The 19,234-nt window shown below is 38.4% G+C and overlaps 1 protein-coding gene across 1 annotated transcript; it reads right to left on the bottom strand.

The window, feature by feature from the left end:
• Window positions 1–5,003: 5,003 nt before the first annotated feature.
• wipi2 (WD repeat domain, phosphoinositide interacting 2) lies at window positions 5,004–17,254 on the bottom strand. Its single transcript, XM_063012642.1, has 12 exons — window positions 17,041–17,254; window positions 13,697–13,779; window positions 11,203–11,372; window positions 10,098–10,194; window positions 9,644–9,741; window positions 9,399–9,491; window positions 9,195–9,265; window positions 7,976–8,083; window positions 7,599–7,763; window positions 7,405–7,512; window positions 6,438–6,535; window positions 5,004–5,255 (listed from the first exon to the last, which is right to left on the bottom strand). The coding sequence occupies exons 1-12, from the start codon at window positions 17,112–17,114 to the stop codon at window positions 5,143–5,145; spliced, it is 1,278 nt and encodes a 425-aa protein (XP_062868712.1). The 5' UTR covers window positions 17,115–17,254; the 3' UTR covers window positions 5,004–5,142.
• Between the last annotated feature and the right edge of the window lie 1,980 nt (window positions 17,255–19,234).

Below are 19,234 nucleotides of genomic sequence, written 5' to 3'. Positions count from 1 at the left end.
TCCCTCATTCACACCTAACGGCATCCTGGATCCTATTTTTTATATATTTAAGAAGTAGAAAACATCAAAGTCATTGACCAGAATCTAGAATCCAAACCAGGTCCTCAAGACCCACGTTGCTTTGTGGCACCTGTTATACCAGCCATTCCGTTTGTTTGTTTATTAGGATTTTAATGTCATGTTTTACACTCTGGTTACATTCATGACAGGAACAGTAGTTACTCATTACACAAGATTCACAAGGTTATATCGAACACAGTCATGGACAATTTTGTATATCCAATTCACCTCACTTGCATGTCTTTGGACTGTGGGAGGAAACCCACGCAGACACGGGGAGAACATGCAAACTCCACACAGAAAGGACCTGGACCACCCCACCTGGTGATCAAACCCAGGACCTTTTTGCTGTGAGGCGACAGTGCTACCACTTTAGCCACCGTGCCACCCTTTGCACAGTTCAAACACATTTTAAAAGCACAAATGTTAGGAGTGGTACCCAATCCATGGTGTATTCCTGCTTTGTTTTTCCGTGTCCAGAAAAGGCTTTGGACCCATTGCAGCCTTGACTTAGATAAAACAGCTAGTAAATAAATTAACAGTAATGACCTACGTGAATTTAAGTGAGTGATTGTAAAAAATATAGTCAAGATCTTGCCTTGGAATACTTATTTTAAGTATTATGGCACAGCAACCTAAAGGCATTAATGAACTTTGCTTTTTCTTTTTTCTTTTACAGTACTGACCACATTTATTCATCAATTTTTTGTGGGTCTGGCTCTGACCAAAACACTGGCCACAAAGCTCTAATAGATGGACAGTGCCAATCTATCACAGGACATCACACATTTGTTTTCTTTCTTGCAACTAGGAGCTTGTTTAAATAGCCAATTCACCTTCAGCAACTTTTGAGAAGTTGGAAAGAAGTACAGTACCCAAAAGAAGCCCACACAGACACGGGGAAAATATGTCAGAGTTCTTATAATGAATTAATTGATACAGACACAACTATATTAGTAGCAAATTGCTCATCACAACCGCAAAAAAAATCTGTAAAATCAGAATGATCATAATTGATAATTGTAGGACACCAAGCTATAAGATAATATAAGAATGTCCTTGCTGATCTATGCTATGAACATGTTTGATGTTGACCTAAGCGCAGATAATTCACATTAGCATTCGTAAACGCAACAGTTGCAGTTAAAAGCTTGATAATAAAATAGGCCTAGATGGCGATGTAAGAACAAAGCACTTGCTCCAAAATCAGCTTGACTAAAATTTTCCCATAACCCATTGTAATGCATTGCTGGCTTGACTAAAATTTGTTTTGATTACAATAAAAAAGAAATTTATGGGGCAGTAGTTTCCCATAACCTATTGTGATGCATAGCTGGTCTGACTGTGGACTGCATCATGTTTAGGAGCTTTTATCTTTATGGCAGACCTGATCTATATGCTTCTAGGATTACATCTGCCCTTTGGGACACAATTCCTTTTTATGTGAGTTGAGTTTCTACCTGGCCACTGTTCCTCGGTATGGGCTCGAGTCATCAGCTACAGTCAATCCTAATCCTTAATCAGGAATTAGGAGGCCATGACACTAAGTAAAATGACATTACTGAGGTTTATACATCACCACATCTATTATCTGTGCTGCTGTATGTATATTTTTAAGCCTGCAGATTTTCACTGTTAGAATGTTTGTACTGTTTGGGGTAATATTTAATATTAGATTGGGGCAGTGCTACTTGTAACACTATATAACACTATGTAAACATTTGTAAAACACCTTGGTCCTTGGTCATATCTTAAACCAGAGACTTTATTTTAATTTTATATGGAACATTTAAATTTTTTTTTACAGAAATCTAAAATCTATCTCTGATGAGTTATAATGAGAAACAATATTGTTTCTTTTGTTATACTATTAGATCATGCTCTGTAAACAATCATGCTAAGAAATGATGTGTGTATGTGCACTTTTCTGGACTTTCAGACTTTTATTGCTCATGTAACCATGTAATTATACAATTCTGTTATTTACTTCGTGCTTCTGAACAGACCAAATAATTTCCATAATCTTCAGTTTACTCCCTAAATGCACTTGGAAACTTCTGGGACTTGAGCTGATGTGCTTGCTTAGCTGCCAGACCACGTTAACTTCCGCTTCTCAATGTTTCACAGACGAACCACTGGGAAGTCCATGGGAACATATCACTACCAGACCAAGCTGAGCATTTTCCACATCTGTCTGATAAAACAGCTGCACTCAGAAATCTTTAGTATGCAGATCATTTTGTATGCAAAGGAGGGGGTTGAATAAGCTCAACTGTATCTGGCATTTACAAAAGTTGATTTGACTAGGGCTGCGTTCTAAATCGCATGTTATGAATATTACTTACATTTTTAGTACACCAAAAACAGCTGGATGTTGTACTACATGGCCAGAGCAGCATGCTTGATATATTTCACTCCACAATGCACCGTTTTATTTTCTGAATTCTATGGACTGACTTTTAGGTCCTGACCATAATGCAGTTCTCTTGAATTACAACCCCCAGGCAGTGATTGCTTAGCAGTCTAGAAATAAAAGTGGAAATGGGAAGTATCACTGAGAAATGAAACATACCCACATTGATCCTAAGTACTAGCAAACCTGGCACAACTTTACAAGCAGTAGCTATTTACAAAGGCAGAATGTTCTGATGAATTGCAGGTATGGTTGCTGATATGTTTAAGTTCATGGTAAATAAAAAAAGTTGATGGCAAGTGAAATGTTCAAGGTAAACACTCCTATGTTAACATTCTTGTTTGCAAGAGATGAACCTTTGTTTAATTAATGAAAGTAGTATTTGTTTCAAAGCTCTACATTTTCTTCGAACAAGACAGCAATTTTAAATACAGCTAAAGTGAGCTGTAATTTTAGTTTCCCCACTCTAAATTAATATTCTTTAAATTGTTTTCATAACTACATTAAGTAATGACCTACATGAATAGCATTGACAGTATACACTGATCAGCCATAACATTAAAACCACCTCCCTGTTTTTACACACATTGTCAATTTTATCAGCTCCACTTACCATACAGAAGCACTTTGTAGTTCTACAATTACTGACTGGTCCATCTGTTTCTCTGCATGCTTTGTTAGCCCCCTTTCCATGCTATTCTTCAATGGTCAGGACTCTCCCAGGACCACTACAGAGTAGGTATTATTTGGGTGGTGGATCATTCTCAGCACTGCAGTGACACTGACATGGTGGTGGTGTGTTAGTGTGTGTTGTGCTGGTATGAGAGGATAAGACAGCAGCGCTGATGGAGTTTTTAAACACATCACTGTCACTGCTAGACTAAGAATAGTCCATCAATTAAAAATATATCCAGCCAACAGCGCCCCATGGGCAGCGTCCTGTGACCGCTGATGAAGGTCTAGAAGATAACCGACTCAAACAGCAGCAAAAGATGAGCGATCGTCTCTGACTTTACATCTACAAGGTGGACCAACTAGGCAGGAGTGTCTAATAGAGTGGACAGTGAGTGGACATGGTATTTAAAAACTCCAGCAGTGCTGCTGTGTCTGATCCACTCATACCAGCACAACACACACTAACACACCACCACCATGTCAGTGTGACTGCAGTGCTGAGAATCATCCACCACCTAAATAATACCTGCCCTGTGGTGGTCCTGACCATTGAAGAACAGGGTGAAAGCAGGTTAAAAAAATATGTAGAGAAATAGATGGACTACAGTCAGTAATTGTAGAACTACAAAGTGCTCCTATATGGTAAGTGGAGCTGATAAAATGGACAGTGAGTGTAGAAACAAGGAGGTGGTTTTTAGGTGTGGCCTCTAACACACATTGGCAAGGTATGATGGATTGGAGTTTTGCTGGAAAGTAACTGACAGTTTGGACTTTTTGGAATTTTAATTGAGTTCTCCTGTTATATACATGATCTTATCTAATCTCATCCGACTGTTGCCTGAGTGGACGTGATGGAAAGTGTCTGTCAAACAGGCCTCTTAAGCACCAAATGCTGGAAGGCAAGTGCTGGGGGACTGAGTTCCAAATATATTACGTAGGCAATTTAACAAGTGCCAAATATATTACGTAGGTACAGTAGTATGCTATTTTAAAGTATAAATCTAGGTGGAGAAAAAGCTGAATAGAACACAATTCAGTTCATTATTAAAAACCAGAAAGTGTCTGGTGGTTTTATTAATATACATATCACAGGGCAGTGTCTGCACAAACTAGTGCCTAAATCAATATCAGTTTACCTTCATTTTGATTTTAAACTTTAAGGTTGATACTTAAGGATTCAATTTCATCAGCCAAGGTAAGACATCTGCTCTCTGCCAAATTGCATAACCAACTGGTCCATAAGGTAGTGTGAAATTTGGTCTAAAAAGAAGTGCTTCTTTAATTATTTCAGGGTCTAACTAAAAGCAGCGCAACCCTAAACCTTCAGAGATGCACAACCCGTACTGAATACTGTTTTAACTTACACGGTCGTCTGAATAGTAAGCAAGCTGGCAATGTAACATGAAGGCATCCTAGCTAAAACTGGAAAATGTCCACATCTCTGCACAGGAACAGCCACAAACGGTGTACAAAGGACGTCCCACATTTTACGACACAATGGAAAAACATCGCACAGTGTGGAAGGCATATCAAGTCATTTATCGTCTGATCCAAGTTTAAGAAAAGAGCACACTCGCACACACATTAAAGCATCTGTCAAGGCTCATGAAAATGTCCACTGAACACATCAGAACCAGAAACAAAAGAGCAACTGTTTTTTAAGCACTTGGCACATGTACATGCAAAGCTACAGGACACAACGGCTGCTGTAGTTCAGATTTTTCGCCTTAGTACTTACTATTGACACCTGGGTGTCAAATATCACCAGATTTAAAAAGCCACAAATTGGAGGGTGGGAGTTATTGGGCTGGGGAGAAAGTGAAACATCTACAGACAGAGGGACGCTACAGCTAGATTTTCTTAAAATGCCCTCTTTTTTAATCCCTTCTCCATTAGATCACATATTCATAGCAGCACCAGAAAAGGCTAGACACCCCCTCTGAAATGTCACTCCATCATTTATTCCCCACCCCTGTGTATAAGGGATGTAGGGCTCAGTCTGTCTCCAGGATTAGAGGAGGCTGCTCATTTTCCTCATCCAGATGCAATGCATTCATGTCTTCTTCTACACCAGCTCCCCCCACTGCCCCCTGATCTTCAGAGTAACCTGGAGAAACAGAAGGCTGGAATAAAATTCTGGTCTAAAATTGCATATATAAAATTATATAACATTAAAAACCTAAAATAAATAATACTTATAAAGAAACGTGACCACCATGAGTAGAAGGAGTGGGAAATATTCACAGATGTACCAATAGTGCTAAAACTTTTTTTTGTTATTATTTGCCAACTCAAGCTGTTGAAAAGCTGGTGTGATTTAGTTCTTCTGACACGCATTGAAATCTACATACAAGTTTTCTACCACAGGGACAGTGGTAGTTTAGTGGGTAGAGCTTTGGGCTATCAACTGAAAGGCTGTTGGGCCCTTGAGCAAGGCCCTTAACCCTCTCTGCTCCAAAGGCACCGTACAATGGCTGGGATAAGCAAAGAAAGAATTTCGTTGTACTGTACATCTGTATATGTATATATGACAAAAAAAGGCATTCTTCCCGTTCTATTCTATTCTATTTAATATCAATGTTCCAATTTATCCCAAAGGTGTTCATTGGGGTTGAGGTCAGGGCTTTCAACAGGCCAGTTTCTCCACACTCCACAACTCATCAAACCACGACTTTATGGATCTCACTTTGTGCAAAGGGGCATAATCATGCTGGAGAAACAAGTTGTTTAATAAAAAATTCTCAGATGCTAATTAATAGCCCTCATCCGACATGCGTTAAAACAGGTGCGAACATTAGCCAAGTGGTTCCATACAAAGAAATGCCATGAGATATGAAAATGCCATGTTAGAAGTGGCTGTAGAATGGCACATATTTTTACTAGATAAATCTGCCAACACAGAACACAGACACACACTGCAGATAATTCAGTGGAATTAAAGTGGTTTTACCTCTAGAGCAAGAGGAACAAAAACTATGCTAAAGTTCAAAACGAGCATTATTCTGGAAAGATCTGCTATAGCGTAATTTTAAGTTCCTGTTACACACACACATACTGAACTAATAAACTGAATATATATATATATATATGTATGTGTGTGTGTGTGTGTGTGTGTGTTACGATCCGTCAGTGTTCCCATCAGTTGTTAGTATGACACGAATGTTTTAGAATGGCAGGAACCACAGGGTGTAGATGTTCAGTTTATGGCTACAAATTCTTAATAAGACTTGCATACACCTTGTTTAGCCAAGGATCCAAATAGCAATGTGTGGACTAAAACAGTTCTTACCTTTGGCAACAGCAGCGCTGTAGGTCTGTGCCACGAGCGGCCGCTCATGGGCTGTCTGTTCTAGTATTTCATTTGCAGGTTCAGCACTTCCATCTAACCTTTAAATAAAAAAAATTGGATTTTAACCAAAAAACATTAAATATGTCAATCATTTATAATAATTATTAACAGCACATAGCTATGCTGTCATAGCTATGCACTCCTTTCGGTCGATCGCTTTATTTTTGTCTTTCATAGCTACCAGTTTCACACATCTTACGGAGCAATTTTTTTCCCGTTTTTTTTTCTGGTGCAGATGCCTAATACACTCGCCTACCACCGGTGAGATCCAGGTTCAAAGCGGTGCTGTCAGCCGGATGGGCGTCTACACAGACATAATTGGCTATGTCTAGGGAGGGGGTTGGCCAGTGCCCTTTAATGGACTGGCACTGTCCATGGTATTCCTGCTTTGTGCCCAGTGTTTTCTTACTGTGAGCCTGACCAGCATAAAGTACTTAATGAAAATACAGACGTCTCCAAGCTGTAACTACCAACAATGGCTTGAAAAGTTACATGCATAAAATGACTGCAAATGTAGTTGAATACTCATTTCCCATACAAGTTCCCCAACTCATTTCCCCTACAATGTAAGCAGAATATCAAAGACATGATGGGTGTTATTTTGTGTCCTACAAAAGAAGTTAATCATTTGGACCCAGGAAAAATACAGGTCAGAGCTTGACTTCTTGTGTTGGTATTCCTTGTCAGCTACTAGGGAGACACACACGAAATGGCCTTGCACTGTTTAAACACAAACATGGAAGATGTCTGTGCTAAATGGGCAGCGTTGTGGAACCAAACAAACAGTTACTTAGAGTGAGAACACACAGCAAGTTGCCATGTAACAGCAAAATCATTTTACATAACAGCATTTTTCAGCCCCCAACACACACACACACACACACTATTTTAAATTCAAATACATTACTTGTGCTGCTTCATCAGTGTGCACTCTCCTCCCTCCTGTGGGTCTAGGTTGTACAGGTACAAGTAGCCATCTGCTGCTGCAACCAGAAGCCTGGGAATCTTCTGAATTCTGAATAATGAAATCAGGGTCAGGGTCAGGGTAATTAGCTGCACTGTTCAGTGAAAATCCAACTACTAAATAACAACTGTTCTTACACAGCGAGAGCGCAGATATTCTTGTGTCCTGAAAATGGCAGTCTGACTGTAGCGAAGGCCCTTCCTTGTGTAAACATCTCAGACACCTGCGCAGGTAGGTATGTGGTGGAGGCCATCAATACTTTTCCAAAGTATCCTGTCCAAGTAGTGGGCTCCTCCTGTGGTCTGGTGTGAAATATAATTAAATAAATATTTACTAAATATTTTACAAAAAATAATAAACTATAATGAAACAAATATTGTGTACTCAAAAACAAATGTTAACATCCTCCTAAGTACAGCTACTATACAAATGCTGAATTCAGTGTTTATTAACCCATGATTCTTTTTCCCCATATAAAAAAGTGGCTTATCCCAGAAGGAGTTGTAATACATACTTTTCTCTCTGTGTCTCCAGTTTAAAGATATGAACTGTCTCTGTGTTGCTAGAGGCAGACAGATAAAGTCCCTCCATACTGAAGGCCAAAGAGCAAATACACACACATCTGGCAAGAAAGAAAAATCATTTGAATATTACAACGATCCATAAAGTACAACTGAACAGGTTATTCAAATGGATAAAACAACATAATAACAATTTATTAATCTTTATATACATTAATAAGCCACCGGTCTAATATGTTGTCTAAACAGCTCTGACCTATTGAGACATGGATTCCACAAGACACCTGAAAGTCCTGTGGTATCTGTACCAAGATGTTACCAGCAGGTCCATAAAATAAACTTTATATTGTGAGATGGACGTCCTACAGTGCATCCTGATGCTATTTCTTCCACAGGTAGATGATGCACATTGAGCACAACCCATTTGTCTGGCCATAATGATTTGGGGCGTTATTAAAGTTACTCAGGTCTTTACGCTTAGACGACTGCTGATCCTATGAACCTATGAAAATAAGTAAGTTTTCATAAGCTTGTTTGCAGTTAGTTCAAAATGCAGTGGCATGCCTGCTCACAGGCACAAGGTCACATCACTCTAGTCCTGGCATCCCTGCACCTGCTCCCAGTGCAAGGAGCAGGCTCCCCTAGAAGATTTGCTGTAATATTGTCCCTCTTCCAGGTTGTGCCACGATCTCGGCTGAAGCTCAAATGTGACCAAGCCATGACTGTGAAACAGTCTGCACATTCCATTGTTACTTTTAAATCTGTTACTTTTAAAACCACATTTTTAGCCTTTGATTGTTTTGGTGTATATAACGATTGGGTTGGTGTTTAGTTTGTATGTTCCACATTCACAAGTTTTTACTGCATTACTACGTAAAGCATTTTGGGTTTAAATTTGCTTTATGAATAAAATACTTACTGTAATATCTACTGCATTCAACACATGCACTACAAGTAAATACCAGAAAATGCTCTATAGTTACATAAGTGAGCAAATATTCTAATTATTTATTTGCTGTGTGATGACAATTTCCCAACACTTAATCTATATATTAAGAATTAACCATTCCAGAAAAGATAACCACACAAAATTGTGGTTCAAGATGAGGTGGTACTAAGCAGTTCTTCAAATGAGCACATATTATTCTTAATAATTTCACCCTGTGCCGTTTAGGCTTGTCTTAGACTATACAGATTTGTGGTGTTATTTACCTCTTTACTCCTCTCCTAAACTCAAAGAGCTTCTGACCTTCTGGAATGGAGAACACACGGATGACAGTCCCCTAAAAACAGTGCAGACAATCATACATACAATGATAGATAAAATGTTCATTCTAATTCAACTTCTGGATGAAAATTCCATTTTTAGCATTCGTTCTGGTTCATTCGTATGGTAAGCTCAGAGAAAGATCCCACCTTTTCAGAGGCTGTGGCAAGTTTTGTACCACTTGCATCAAATGCCAGTGCTGCTAATGGGCTGTCGTGAGCAGGAATCATATTAGCAGCTCTCTGGAAAAAATACATCAACATTTTTGCTTTAAGGAGATTAAATAAGCCATATTACATTTAAGTCTGCTAGGTTTCAGTGCTGAGAGCATTAGTTAAATTTATCATGTATGGTTAATGTGGTCATTACTAAAAAATGGAGATTTGAAACTCACCAGATTAACAGTGTCAAAAACTTGCACTTCTCCTATTGTTGCACTTCCTGGATATGCCAAGTAACAGTTGTCATTGCTGATTGAGAGTGCACATAATCCTACAATTGTATAAAATATTATTACAGGATACAAATTAAACAAACATGGTCAATGCTCTTTAATGCACAAAATAAATATATTACAAATATGTACATATTAATGCCATTTACTACTTTCTATTATTAAATGTTACATCTTTAAAAAGGTTTGATTCAAAAGATTGCATTAGATTAGTGTAGATTAAAAAACTACACAATTGGTGGAAGTGGCAAATATATAGAGGCACTGCCATATATATATTTTTTTTTTCAACATGAAGAGATTTACTTCTGCCACTGACCAAACATTGAACCTCATGAAAAATTTTAAGACTTTAGATTTAGCATATGCTGGACAAAAAGTTACAACTACACACCTGATGGATTTGGAGGCGTCTCCCGAATTGTATGCAGTACTTTCATATCTCTGATGTTGTGGATATATAATGATTCCTCCAGACATACTATTAATCTCTGTAAAAAATACATAAAACAATGTATTTTAACTATTTTCTTTTCTAAACAACTAAGTAACAAAAATGTTATAAACTCAAATGTTATATACACAATAATGCTATTTTCCTTGTCCCATCCATCATTAGATATATCAAAAGTCATTTCCAGTTCCTGATTGTAAATATGCTGATGTTACCACATTTGTGATCAAGGAGAGCTGGATCATCACCAACATATCCTCCGACACGTGTCCAATCTGTGTCTGCTTCTCATCAACTACCAGTGTTGGGTTCCCACACAAAGCCGTAACATGTACGGAGAGCCATGTTATGCTTTAAGTGACCCCCAATCTCACCCCTAGCACAGATGCTTGGACCAGATCTAGAGATTGCATAGCACAGCAGCAAGAGACCCTGTCCAACCTTTCCTCCTTCAAACACGGTCAACTGTGTATGTGAGGATGCCCAGCCAGGTTGGTGGCACTCCACAGTAGTGTACTAGCATGATAGACTGCTAGACCATCCAAGTTTGTAGTTTCCGTCTCTTAAATTCTCAGTGCATTAGCCATAAGTCAGTGACTGCTCAGTGTAACATTCTTAAGATACAAAAGATTTAGTCACAGTAACAGTTGTAACTCAGTTCCTATGAAGATTAATGATCACAAGCTATCATAATGCATGTTCATCGTCCTTTTATTGACCCCGTGTCCCTTCAGAGTCTTGGGGATGAGGCAGGCTATCTGACCTCATCACACCTTCTAATAATTATTTAAGGTAATGTTTATTTAGGTGTAAAGTACGTTACACCATATGCCATTAATTTAATTAATTAAATTGCAAATGTTTTATAGTTCATGAAGAATTGGTTATGACTACCACAATGTTGGCACCTTGACAAATCTAGTCATGCTTAGTCCTGACATTTAAAAAAACATGAATGCAAATGATGCAAACAAAGCAGCTTCAAAAACAACAAATTATTTATACCAAACAAAAGTATGAATAGACACAGCACACTTGTATTTACCTGTCTGTTTAGTTTTACAGCCAGTATAGTGTTTGAGTAGCTGTAGTTACATATCTCAGTCCCTTTCTTGAAGTGACACACTTTGAGCTTCCTGGGTGCCTTAAGGCTAACGATAGCGACAAGGCTACTGGAAAAAAGTCTTTCCACAATGCACACATCTTCAGTGTCAGCTACAAAAGATAGGAGACAAAGCAAATACTTTTAGAGTGTTTTGGGAATTAATACATGCAGTGACTACATCTGGATTCTGCATAAAACCTTTATTATATCAGAGATGGCATTCATATTACCATGTCTTCATGTTCAAGAGATGAGACAAATACAGCCAATTTAAATTCAAAGTGTGTAACTGAGTATGCTGCAGACATCATGATTTTGCACATTTTCACAGCACATTTAATTATTAAGCCAAATAGGAGCCAGCAGAAATTTTGCCAGCAGAAATGTTAACCTTAAAATGCAACTGTTACAATATTGATAGTAAAAGCATATATTAAACATTAAAGATATCATTTTAAACCAACTTAAAGAGTCTACAATACAGCAAACCAAAATCAACTACAGCTAAAAAAAAAAAAAGAGTAGCGTCATCTCTAAAATATATAAGAAAAACTGCACGTTTTTGAAATTAGAATTTAGTTTTTCTGCACATGATTAATGAATCGAGATCTATTTTAATATATAAAATGGCAGCTGCCAGAAAGTGCCTTTTTCAAGGATGTTACACAATGTGCAGTGTGTATTTATGTGTTTAATTCATATATAGTGCTAACAGCCGGTTGGGCATCTATATACAGACATGATTAGCTTTGTCTGAGAGGTGTTTAAGGCCTAGCGATGGACTGGTGTCCTGTCCGGGGTGTGTTGAAAACTGGAAACAGCAACCCTGACCAGGATAAAGAGGTGGTAAAACATGAAAATGAAATAAATAAATAAACACTGACAGACTAATTCACAACCATATCTTGACTGATAGATCATGATGTGACTGGTAGATTAGGGGTGAAAATATCCTGCCACTGTTGTGATCATTCAGTGTGACATGGCATTTTATTTAAGATTGTTTAAAAGTTAATTTTGTTTTTGCCAATTAAAAAAATAACTTTACCTTCTGAAATCTATGTAGGGAAGCAAATAAAGTCCTATGTGTACACAAACATTTGTACATTGTGAATCTACTTTGCTTGTCAACCTTCCCCCAATTGGTTGTAAGCCAAATGGAAAACTTGGCTTTGACTATTCCACAACATTTCAATCGCTATGCTTTTTAAATGGGGAAAAACATTTGTGTTGCTTCATCAGTCATGAGATGCTAGCCAATCCAGAGCATTTATCATCATTAGAAGTGGGCTGAATGCAGCCTTCTCCACAAGTAAAAATCTGGTTAATGACAATGCATGAGCGACAGTCTGTGTTGGCTACATGTCATGAGGAAAGCTTGTGCTGGTCCTCACCCTCATGGATTGGTGGCTGTTGTGTGATAGGGGAGAACTTACATATTGGAGCTGTTGTGTTGCAATGTAAAGGACAGCCCATTCAGACATCAACACAGCCAATCAGTTCTACTAGGTCATGTCAAAAGTTAAAAGTTTTTCTTATAATGCCAAGTTCACACTACACGACTTTCTGATTTGTCGGGTCGCTGTACAGTTCACTCGGGAGTCTTTCAGTCGTTGTATATTTCACACTACACGACTGATCGGCGATAGGTGGTTTCACACTACACGATCTATCACCAACTGGAATCGCAGGCGAGCTTCTCTGGTATCCCAAACTACGTTTTGTCACGAAAACAAACGCGAGAAGTGACGAGGGGTTTAATGTTACCACGTCCAAAAATGCACGTCAACAAGTAGCGAGTGATCAAAGTGTTTGTGCGCTGATGTGCAGAGTAAAATCAAGGAGGAAAAATAAATGAATCTGAGTGGATTTGGCAACACGAACAGTATGGATTGTTCTATAGTAAGTTGGAGGTTAATTAATATTTTTGCAATGCAACGTTGGTGTTTTGTAGAGAACGATCAAGTCAGAAATACTGTAAAACGTGTGTGTGCCGATGTATTCTGATATAAACTATATTATCCCCCTGTCCCACCTGTTTACACTCCTCTCCTGCGTTTCCCCTCACACTGTATCTTGCGTTCTCATTGGCTGTTCGACATAGCACTCATTGCCAGACGTGCAACTCAGATCAGATATCTGACATGTTAGAAATCTCAATCCGGTCGCCGAGCGCTCAGCGAGCCGGTCGGATGGAGCTGTTGAGTAGTTCGCACATAGCGATCGAGAGCTGAGTTTTGATCGCCGAGCGAACGCCGAGTTGCTCCCGAGCCGGCAAATCTAGCGCCGACCAGTCGCCGAGCGAAAATCAGGGCAAAAATTGTGTAGTGTGAACCAGGCATAACTGCTTTAAGGTGTTGTTGGCAAAAACTGAAGTGACTATACTGAAATATGTCAAAACATGTAAAACATGTTAGACATCACAAATACTTACTACATTCATAAATCTGCTCCAATTTGTCAACTGATGACAAAGAGAAGAACTTGTATCCAGATTTAGTCCCAACTGCTAAGGACCTGGTGGCAGAAAGAAAATATGAATTACATTATGCTTTAAATGTAGCCTGTTAATAAACATCTTAAAAACTTGTAGGCACAGAAGAGATCATGGTACTAAACTTTGATAATATGTAAGCAATTGTGAGGAAAATGAATTGTTTTAGCTAGTCAACAACCAAAAGGTTTCTGTTATGATATGCTACCTTCAAGTCCTTCTCCAGCAGTGCCAACCCTTAACAAGTTTATAACTGTTTTAATTATTTAGGTCAAAAACAATATGCATGGTCTTGGAAAAGTGCTTTCTGTATTATAACTGGCTGACATTTTATGAACTATGTGTTGAAAAATGAAAAACTAAAATCTCTTATTATCACAAGTATTCAGACCCTTCATTCAATATCTTGCAAAAGCCCTATTGGCAGCAATTACAGCTGCAAGTCTCCTTGAATATGTCTCTTACAAGCTTTGCACAACTGAATTTGGGCAGTTGATCCTATTCTTCATGCCAGATCCTAGACTGGACGGCAAGCTTCTATGAACTGCCCTCTTCAGGTCTTTTCAAAGATGTCTGGCTAAGTCTAGGTTAGGCCACTCAAGAACATTTAGAGACTTCCCCCAAAGCCACTCCAATGTTGTTCTGGCTTTATGCTTTGGGTCATCATCATGTTAAAGGGTGAAATGATGCCCCAGTCTGAGTCTGCATGTGCTCCATCTTTCATGATGTTCTTTCTATAATTGACTGTATTTATCTGTTCTTAGAAGTCTCCCAGTCCATGCTACGTAAAAGCACCCCCCTTAGAATTATGCTGCCACCACCATATTTCACTGTAGGGTTAGTATTAGCCAGTCCTTTAGGTGTTTAGGACCCCTTGTCTTTTAGTGCAATGTATTGTGTTGTGGACTTGATTTAAATGAACAGGTGTATCCTGTTTGCTTTACTTATCTGTATCAGTTCATTTCAATTCAATAAGCTTTACTGCCAAGATCATTCAGTTACAGTACTACCAAAGCATTATCAAACAAAGAACACACATGAAAGGAAAAGAAAAAAAACAATAAAATACTAATGATACAAGTTTACAATACTATTAAACAGAATCATTAGAATTTTAAAGAAAACATTTAGAACATTAAAGAGTGTCTATAACTCAATTGGGGTTCACCTGTTGCATTTTAAATTGTTTGGACATAGTCCGGAGAGACACACACCTGGGTCTATAAAAGCCCAAATTTTACACTCCATCTTGAGGACAAAAACCAAGCCATAAAGTCCTAGGAAATGTCTGTGGATCTCAGCTATCAAATTGTAGCAAGGCACGGCTTGGGAGGGCAAGGATATAAAACAAAATCTAAGGCTTTGAGAGATTCCATAACCACAGTGGCCCAAATAATTCTGAAAAGAAATAAGCTTTCATTATACCTTCCTGAAGTTGCTATCCATGCTATCCATAATACCATTCCTACAGTGACACATGGTGGTGCTGGCAGGGACAGGCAGACTTAATAAAAAAACATTCATCAGATCGCAAGTAAACAATTCATCCACATGACAATGACCAGAAGCATACTGCAGCTGGAAAGACTTTAGGGCAAATATGTCTGAGTGGCCCACCCTAAGCTCAGACTTAAACCCTATCAAACATATGTGGCTATATCTAAGGATGGCAGGTTATAGACACTCCCTATTCAATCTGATAGAGCTTGGGAGGAGCTGCAATAAGAAATGAAATAAACTACCCAAATGCAGGTGTGCAGAACTTGTGGAGACATATCCAAGAAAAGTTTAAGTTGGAAATGTAGACAAAGTGGATTGTAAAAAGTATGAAAAAGGGTCTGAATATATGAAATAATATTAGTTTTTGATTCTTAATAGTTTTTAAAACCTCATTAATAAAACATATTAATGTTATGAGCAGTTAAGTGCTGTTTAATGAGGAAAAATGGCTGTTACATAAATTCAATTACACCGCTTAATAGTTAAGTGTGTAATAAGTGTGTAAAGGTTAAGGAGTCTGAATACTTTGTAAATCAACTGTTGAGATGGGGTGCTTTATTAGTTTAATTTTAACATTGTTCTGTAATCCATCCCAACTTAGGACACCAATTGCTGTAGTTGTCAAAACTGATTTTTCAATATTTGCTTGATATAACACTTCAGAAGATAAACAGCTTAATATACAGTGACAGACAAATGAATTGTACTTTTCCTCCTTGGCCCATAAAATACACGCATTATTTTCAAACACAATTTAAAAAGGAGGACTCAGCAACAAAGTGTGTTTGCTGACAAGTATTTCTAAGCTTATGTTTTTATATTCATCACAAAATTATGTTTTTAATGCAGTGGTGTCTGAGTAATAGAATATCAGGGATATTTGACATGGTTATAAAGATTGCCTTATTCAAACAGAGATTTCACCATATTCTTCGAATGTATAATGATGATATGGACTGTGGATGGTGAAATTCTTTGCATTTGTTCTAAGAAACTCTTTACACAAGCTGGTCTTTTGCAAAATGGAAAACATCCTGCCACTCTTGTTTGTAAACAGCTGAGCCCTTTATTAATGTTTTTTTTTTTAAATACTTAACCATTATGGTATATTATGCCTATTAATCTGTTTACCAGTAGGAGTTTCCAAAGAAAATGTATTCACAACAATACTTCCTGATTTACAAACTTGTTACTCATTATTAGGGCGATATTAATAGTTTATTATTAAGGCGGTATTAATACTTCATAATTAGGGCGATCGTTCATTATTAGGGGTATATTAATGGTCTACTAAACACACATTTTAAGTATGCATTTTACAAGTCACAAACTTGCATCTGCTTGCAATTACAATACGAAGAAATATGCAAAATTATTAATGCACGGATGAATATCCAGACCTATCGATGTCAATTCACGAATAGAACACAGATATGTTCAATTACGGCATTGAAAGTGAATAAATACAAGAATCCGTCAAGCACTTGAAGGTAGCATGGCAATTAGCTAATTAGCTAGGTTACCGATGTTAGCTAACTACTAGAAATACAGTACCAACTTTCAAGTAAGGTAACTTGAAACAAACGTATTTATTTCATCTATGTATCCACGTCAGAATAAGTTTGAATAATTAGTTATATATAGCTATAATAGAGCTGATACGGGAATTAACATTGTCTTAATACAATGGCAATTGACGGTTGCTGACTAACAGGTACAGTAAAATGCTAATGCAGGCCGCTATCCCCGAACCCCACTGCTTTAGCCCCACTGCTCAAGCTTACGTGTTATCCTGGTTAAAGTTAGCGAAGAGCAGCTGGCTGCAGCCGGCCTCTCCGCTCTGACTGGCCAGGTTCATGAGCACGGCACCATCTACACGTCAGGTAAAATAAAAATAGTTATGGATATGCGGGTATGATGGTAGATCCAAACCCTTAATCACGACCAAGATACATTTAGTTCCACCCTTCCCCGATCACTGTTGTTGTTTTTCTCCTTTCGGTGCGCAAGCGCAGTCGCTCTAGCGTGCCTCCTGTCAGTGGCATTTAAAGACAGAGGCGCATCAAAATCAGAGTCTCTGTAAACGCCAACGCTTACCTGCGTTATGGCATGATATTTATCTTTACTCATAGTCTACAAACACTCCAAAATTATAAGATATATACATGCAAATTACCACAAGTAGTCTGTCATGTCATTACGCTGTCATCGCTTTGTGATGGTTGGCCAAACAGATGGGTCAGCTTTCTCTAATGTTCTCTATCTCTTGTATCTTGTAGCAGACTAGCCCCTGATGCAATCCACATCGTGATATTGTCACTCCAGCTTATTCTTGGTCTTTCTCTTCCTCTGAGACCTGTCATAACACTGCCTTCAATGGTGTCATGTGTGCCTCATCACATGCCCAAAGTAATGTAACTTGACAGACTTGTGGTTCAGTAGCTTTTTTTCTGTTCTGGCCATCCTGTAAATGTGCTCAGTGGTCATCATCGTCCTCCATGAGATGTTCAGTAGTTTTGTGCACAAAAGCCTGCATGTGTTTTCCGGGGTTCACATCCACATGTGACCACTGGCCAAACTAAGCTTTATATCAGCCGTAGCTTGGGCAGTTGTAGCCTAGTGGTTAAGCTCCTGGACTAGTAAGCAGAAGGTTGCTGATTCAAACCCCACCAATGCCAGGTTGCCACTGTTGGGCCCTTGAGCAAGGCCCTTGACCCTCAATTGCTTAGACTGTATACTGTAAGTCACTTTGGATAAAAGTGTCTGCTAAATGCCTAAAATGTAATTGTGCACTTTGATGACCTGTCCAGGATGTTTCCTGCCTTTTGTCCAGTGAATCGGACCCACTGTGACCCTGATCAGAATAAAGCGGTGGTAAAACAGACAATGAATTGTTAATTGACTTGTTTTTTAATATCCTTGTCAATTTTACCATCACCTAGAGCACATGCTGCAGTATTTGATACTTTACTTCTCAAATATAAGGAGTCCACTTGTTCTAATCTTCTTCCTTCTGCCATCATCTCCAGTACTCCTTCAGTGTTCATCATCACTATCATCCTTGCTGCATATATCAGCATGTTATATTTCTTTTACATATGATGCACCAGCTCCTGTACTTCTTTCAGTTGAAGTGACCAATAATATGATGCCATCACCATCCTGAGAATGGTAATGAACTTCAACCAATCCTGAATCCTTTGGCAAACCCTTGCAGAGCCTTTCTCATAACTTGTTCTCCAAGGATGGTAAACAGACATGGTGAGACATTACATTCTTGTCAGACTTCCTTTCTTACACTGAACCATGCTGTTGTATGATTGGCTGTCCTGATAGCAACATGTTTTTGGTAATACAGATTCCTCAGTAGTTGGACCAGAGGCAAGAGTAAACCCATCTCAGGCATGGATGTCCATACCTTTCCTGTAGTTACTGTATTCGACCAATTCACCTTTCTTAGGTAGTGGAATGAAGACTGACTGTGTCCATTCTTCTGGCAAGACACCAGTCTCTCACACCTTCCTGCAGACCTTTTGTAGCTTGTTCAGAGTCAGCTCTTCACCAGACCTGAGCAGTTCAACTGCTATGTCATCTGGACCAGGTGCTATTTGCTTAGCCAATTCTAGCATGGCACCCTTTTCTTTCTTCAGTGTTGGTGTTTCCTTTTTTTGAACATCAATCTGTATGTTCTTTTTTTCACCACTATACATTTTTACAGTAGTCTCTACACCACACCTTTGTTTTTTTTTAGTTTCCTCCCATTTGTTTATAATGGCTTTCATTTGAGGATTTAAGTTTTTTTTACTCCTCTGGCTTACAGGTCTGCTGTTGCCTTTCTTTGCATTTCTTCCAGCCCTCTCTTTCTCTTAGATGCTTGCATTGAAACCACCAGTGATCACACATAAGTACATATTTAATCTCTCTGTAAAAATGTTTAGTCTTTTCATCTTGTTTGTCAGCATCTGGTGCCAAACACTG

Source organism: Trichomycterus rosablanca, chromosome 2, assembly GCF_030014385.1.
Source record: "Trichomycterus rosablanca isolate fTriRos1 chromosome 2, fTriRos1.hap1, whole genome shotgun sequence".
Classification (NCBI taxonomy): domain Eukaryota; kingdom Metazoa; phylum Chordata; class Actinopteri; order Siluriformes; family Trichomycteridae; genus Trichomycterus; species Trichomycterus rosablanca.
The sequence above is the reverse complement of the archived record's forward strand: the minus strand, read 5'-3'. Positions and strand labels throughout refer to the sequence as shown.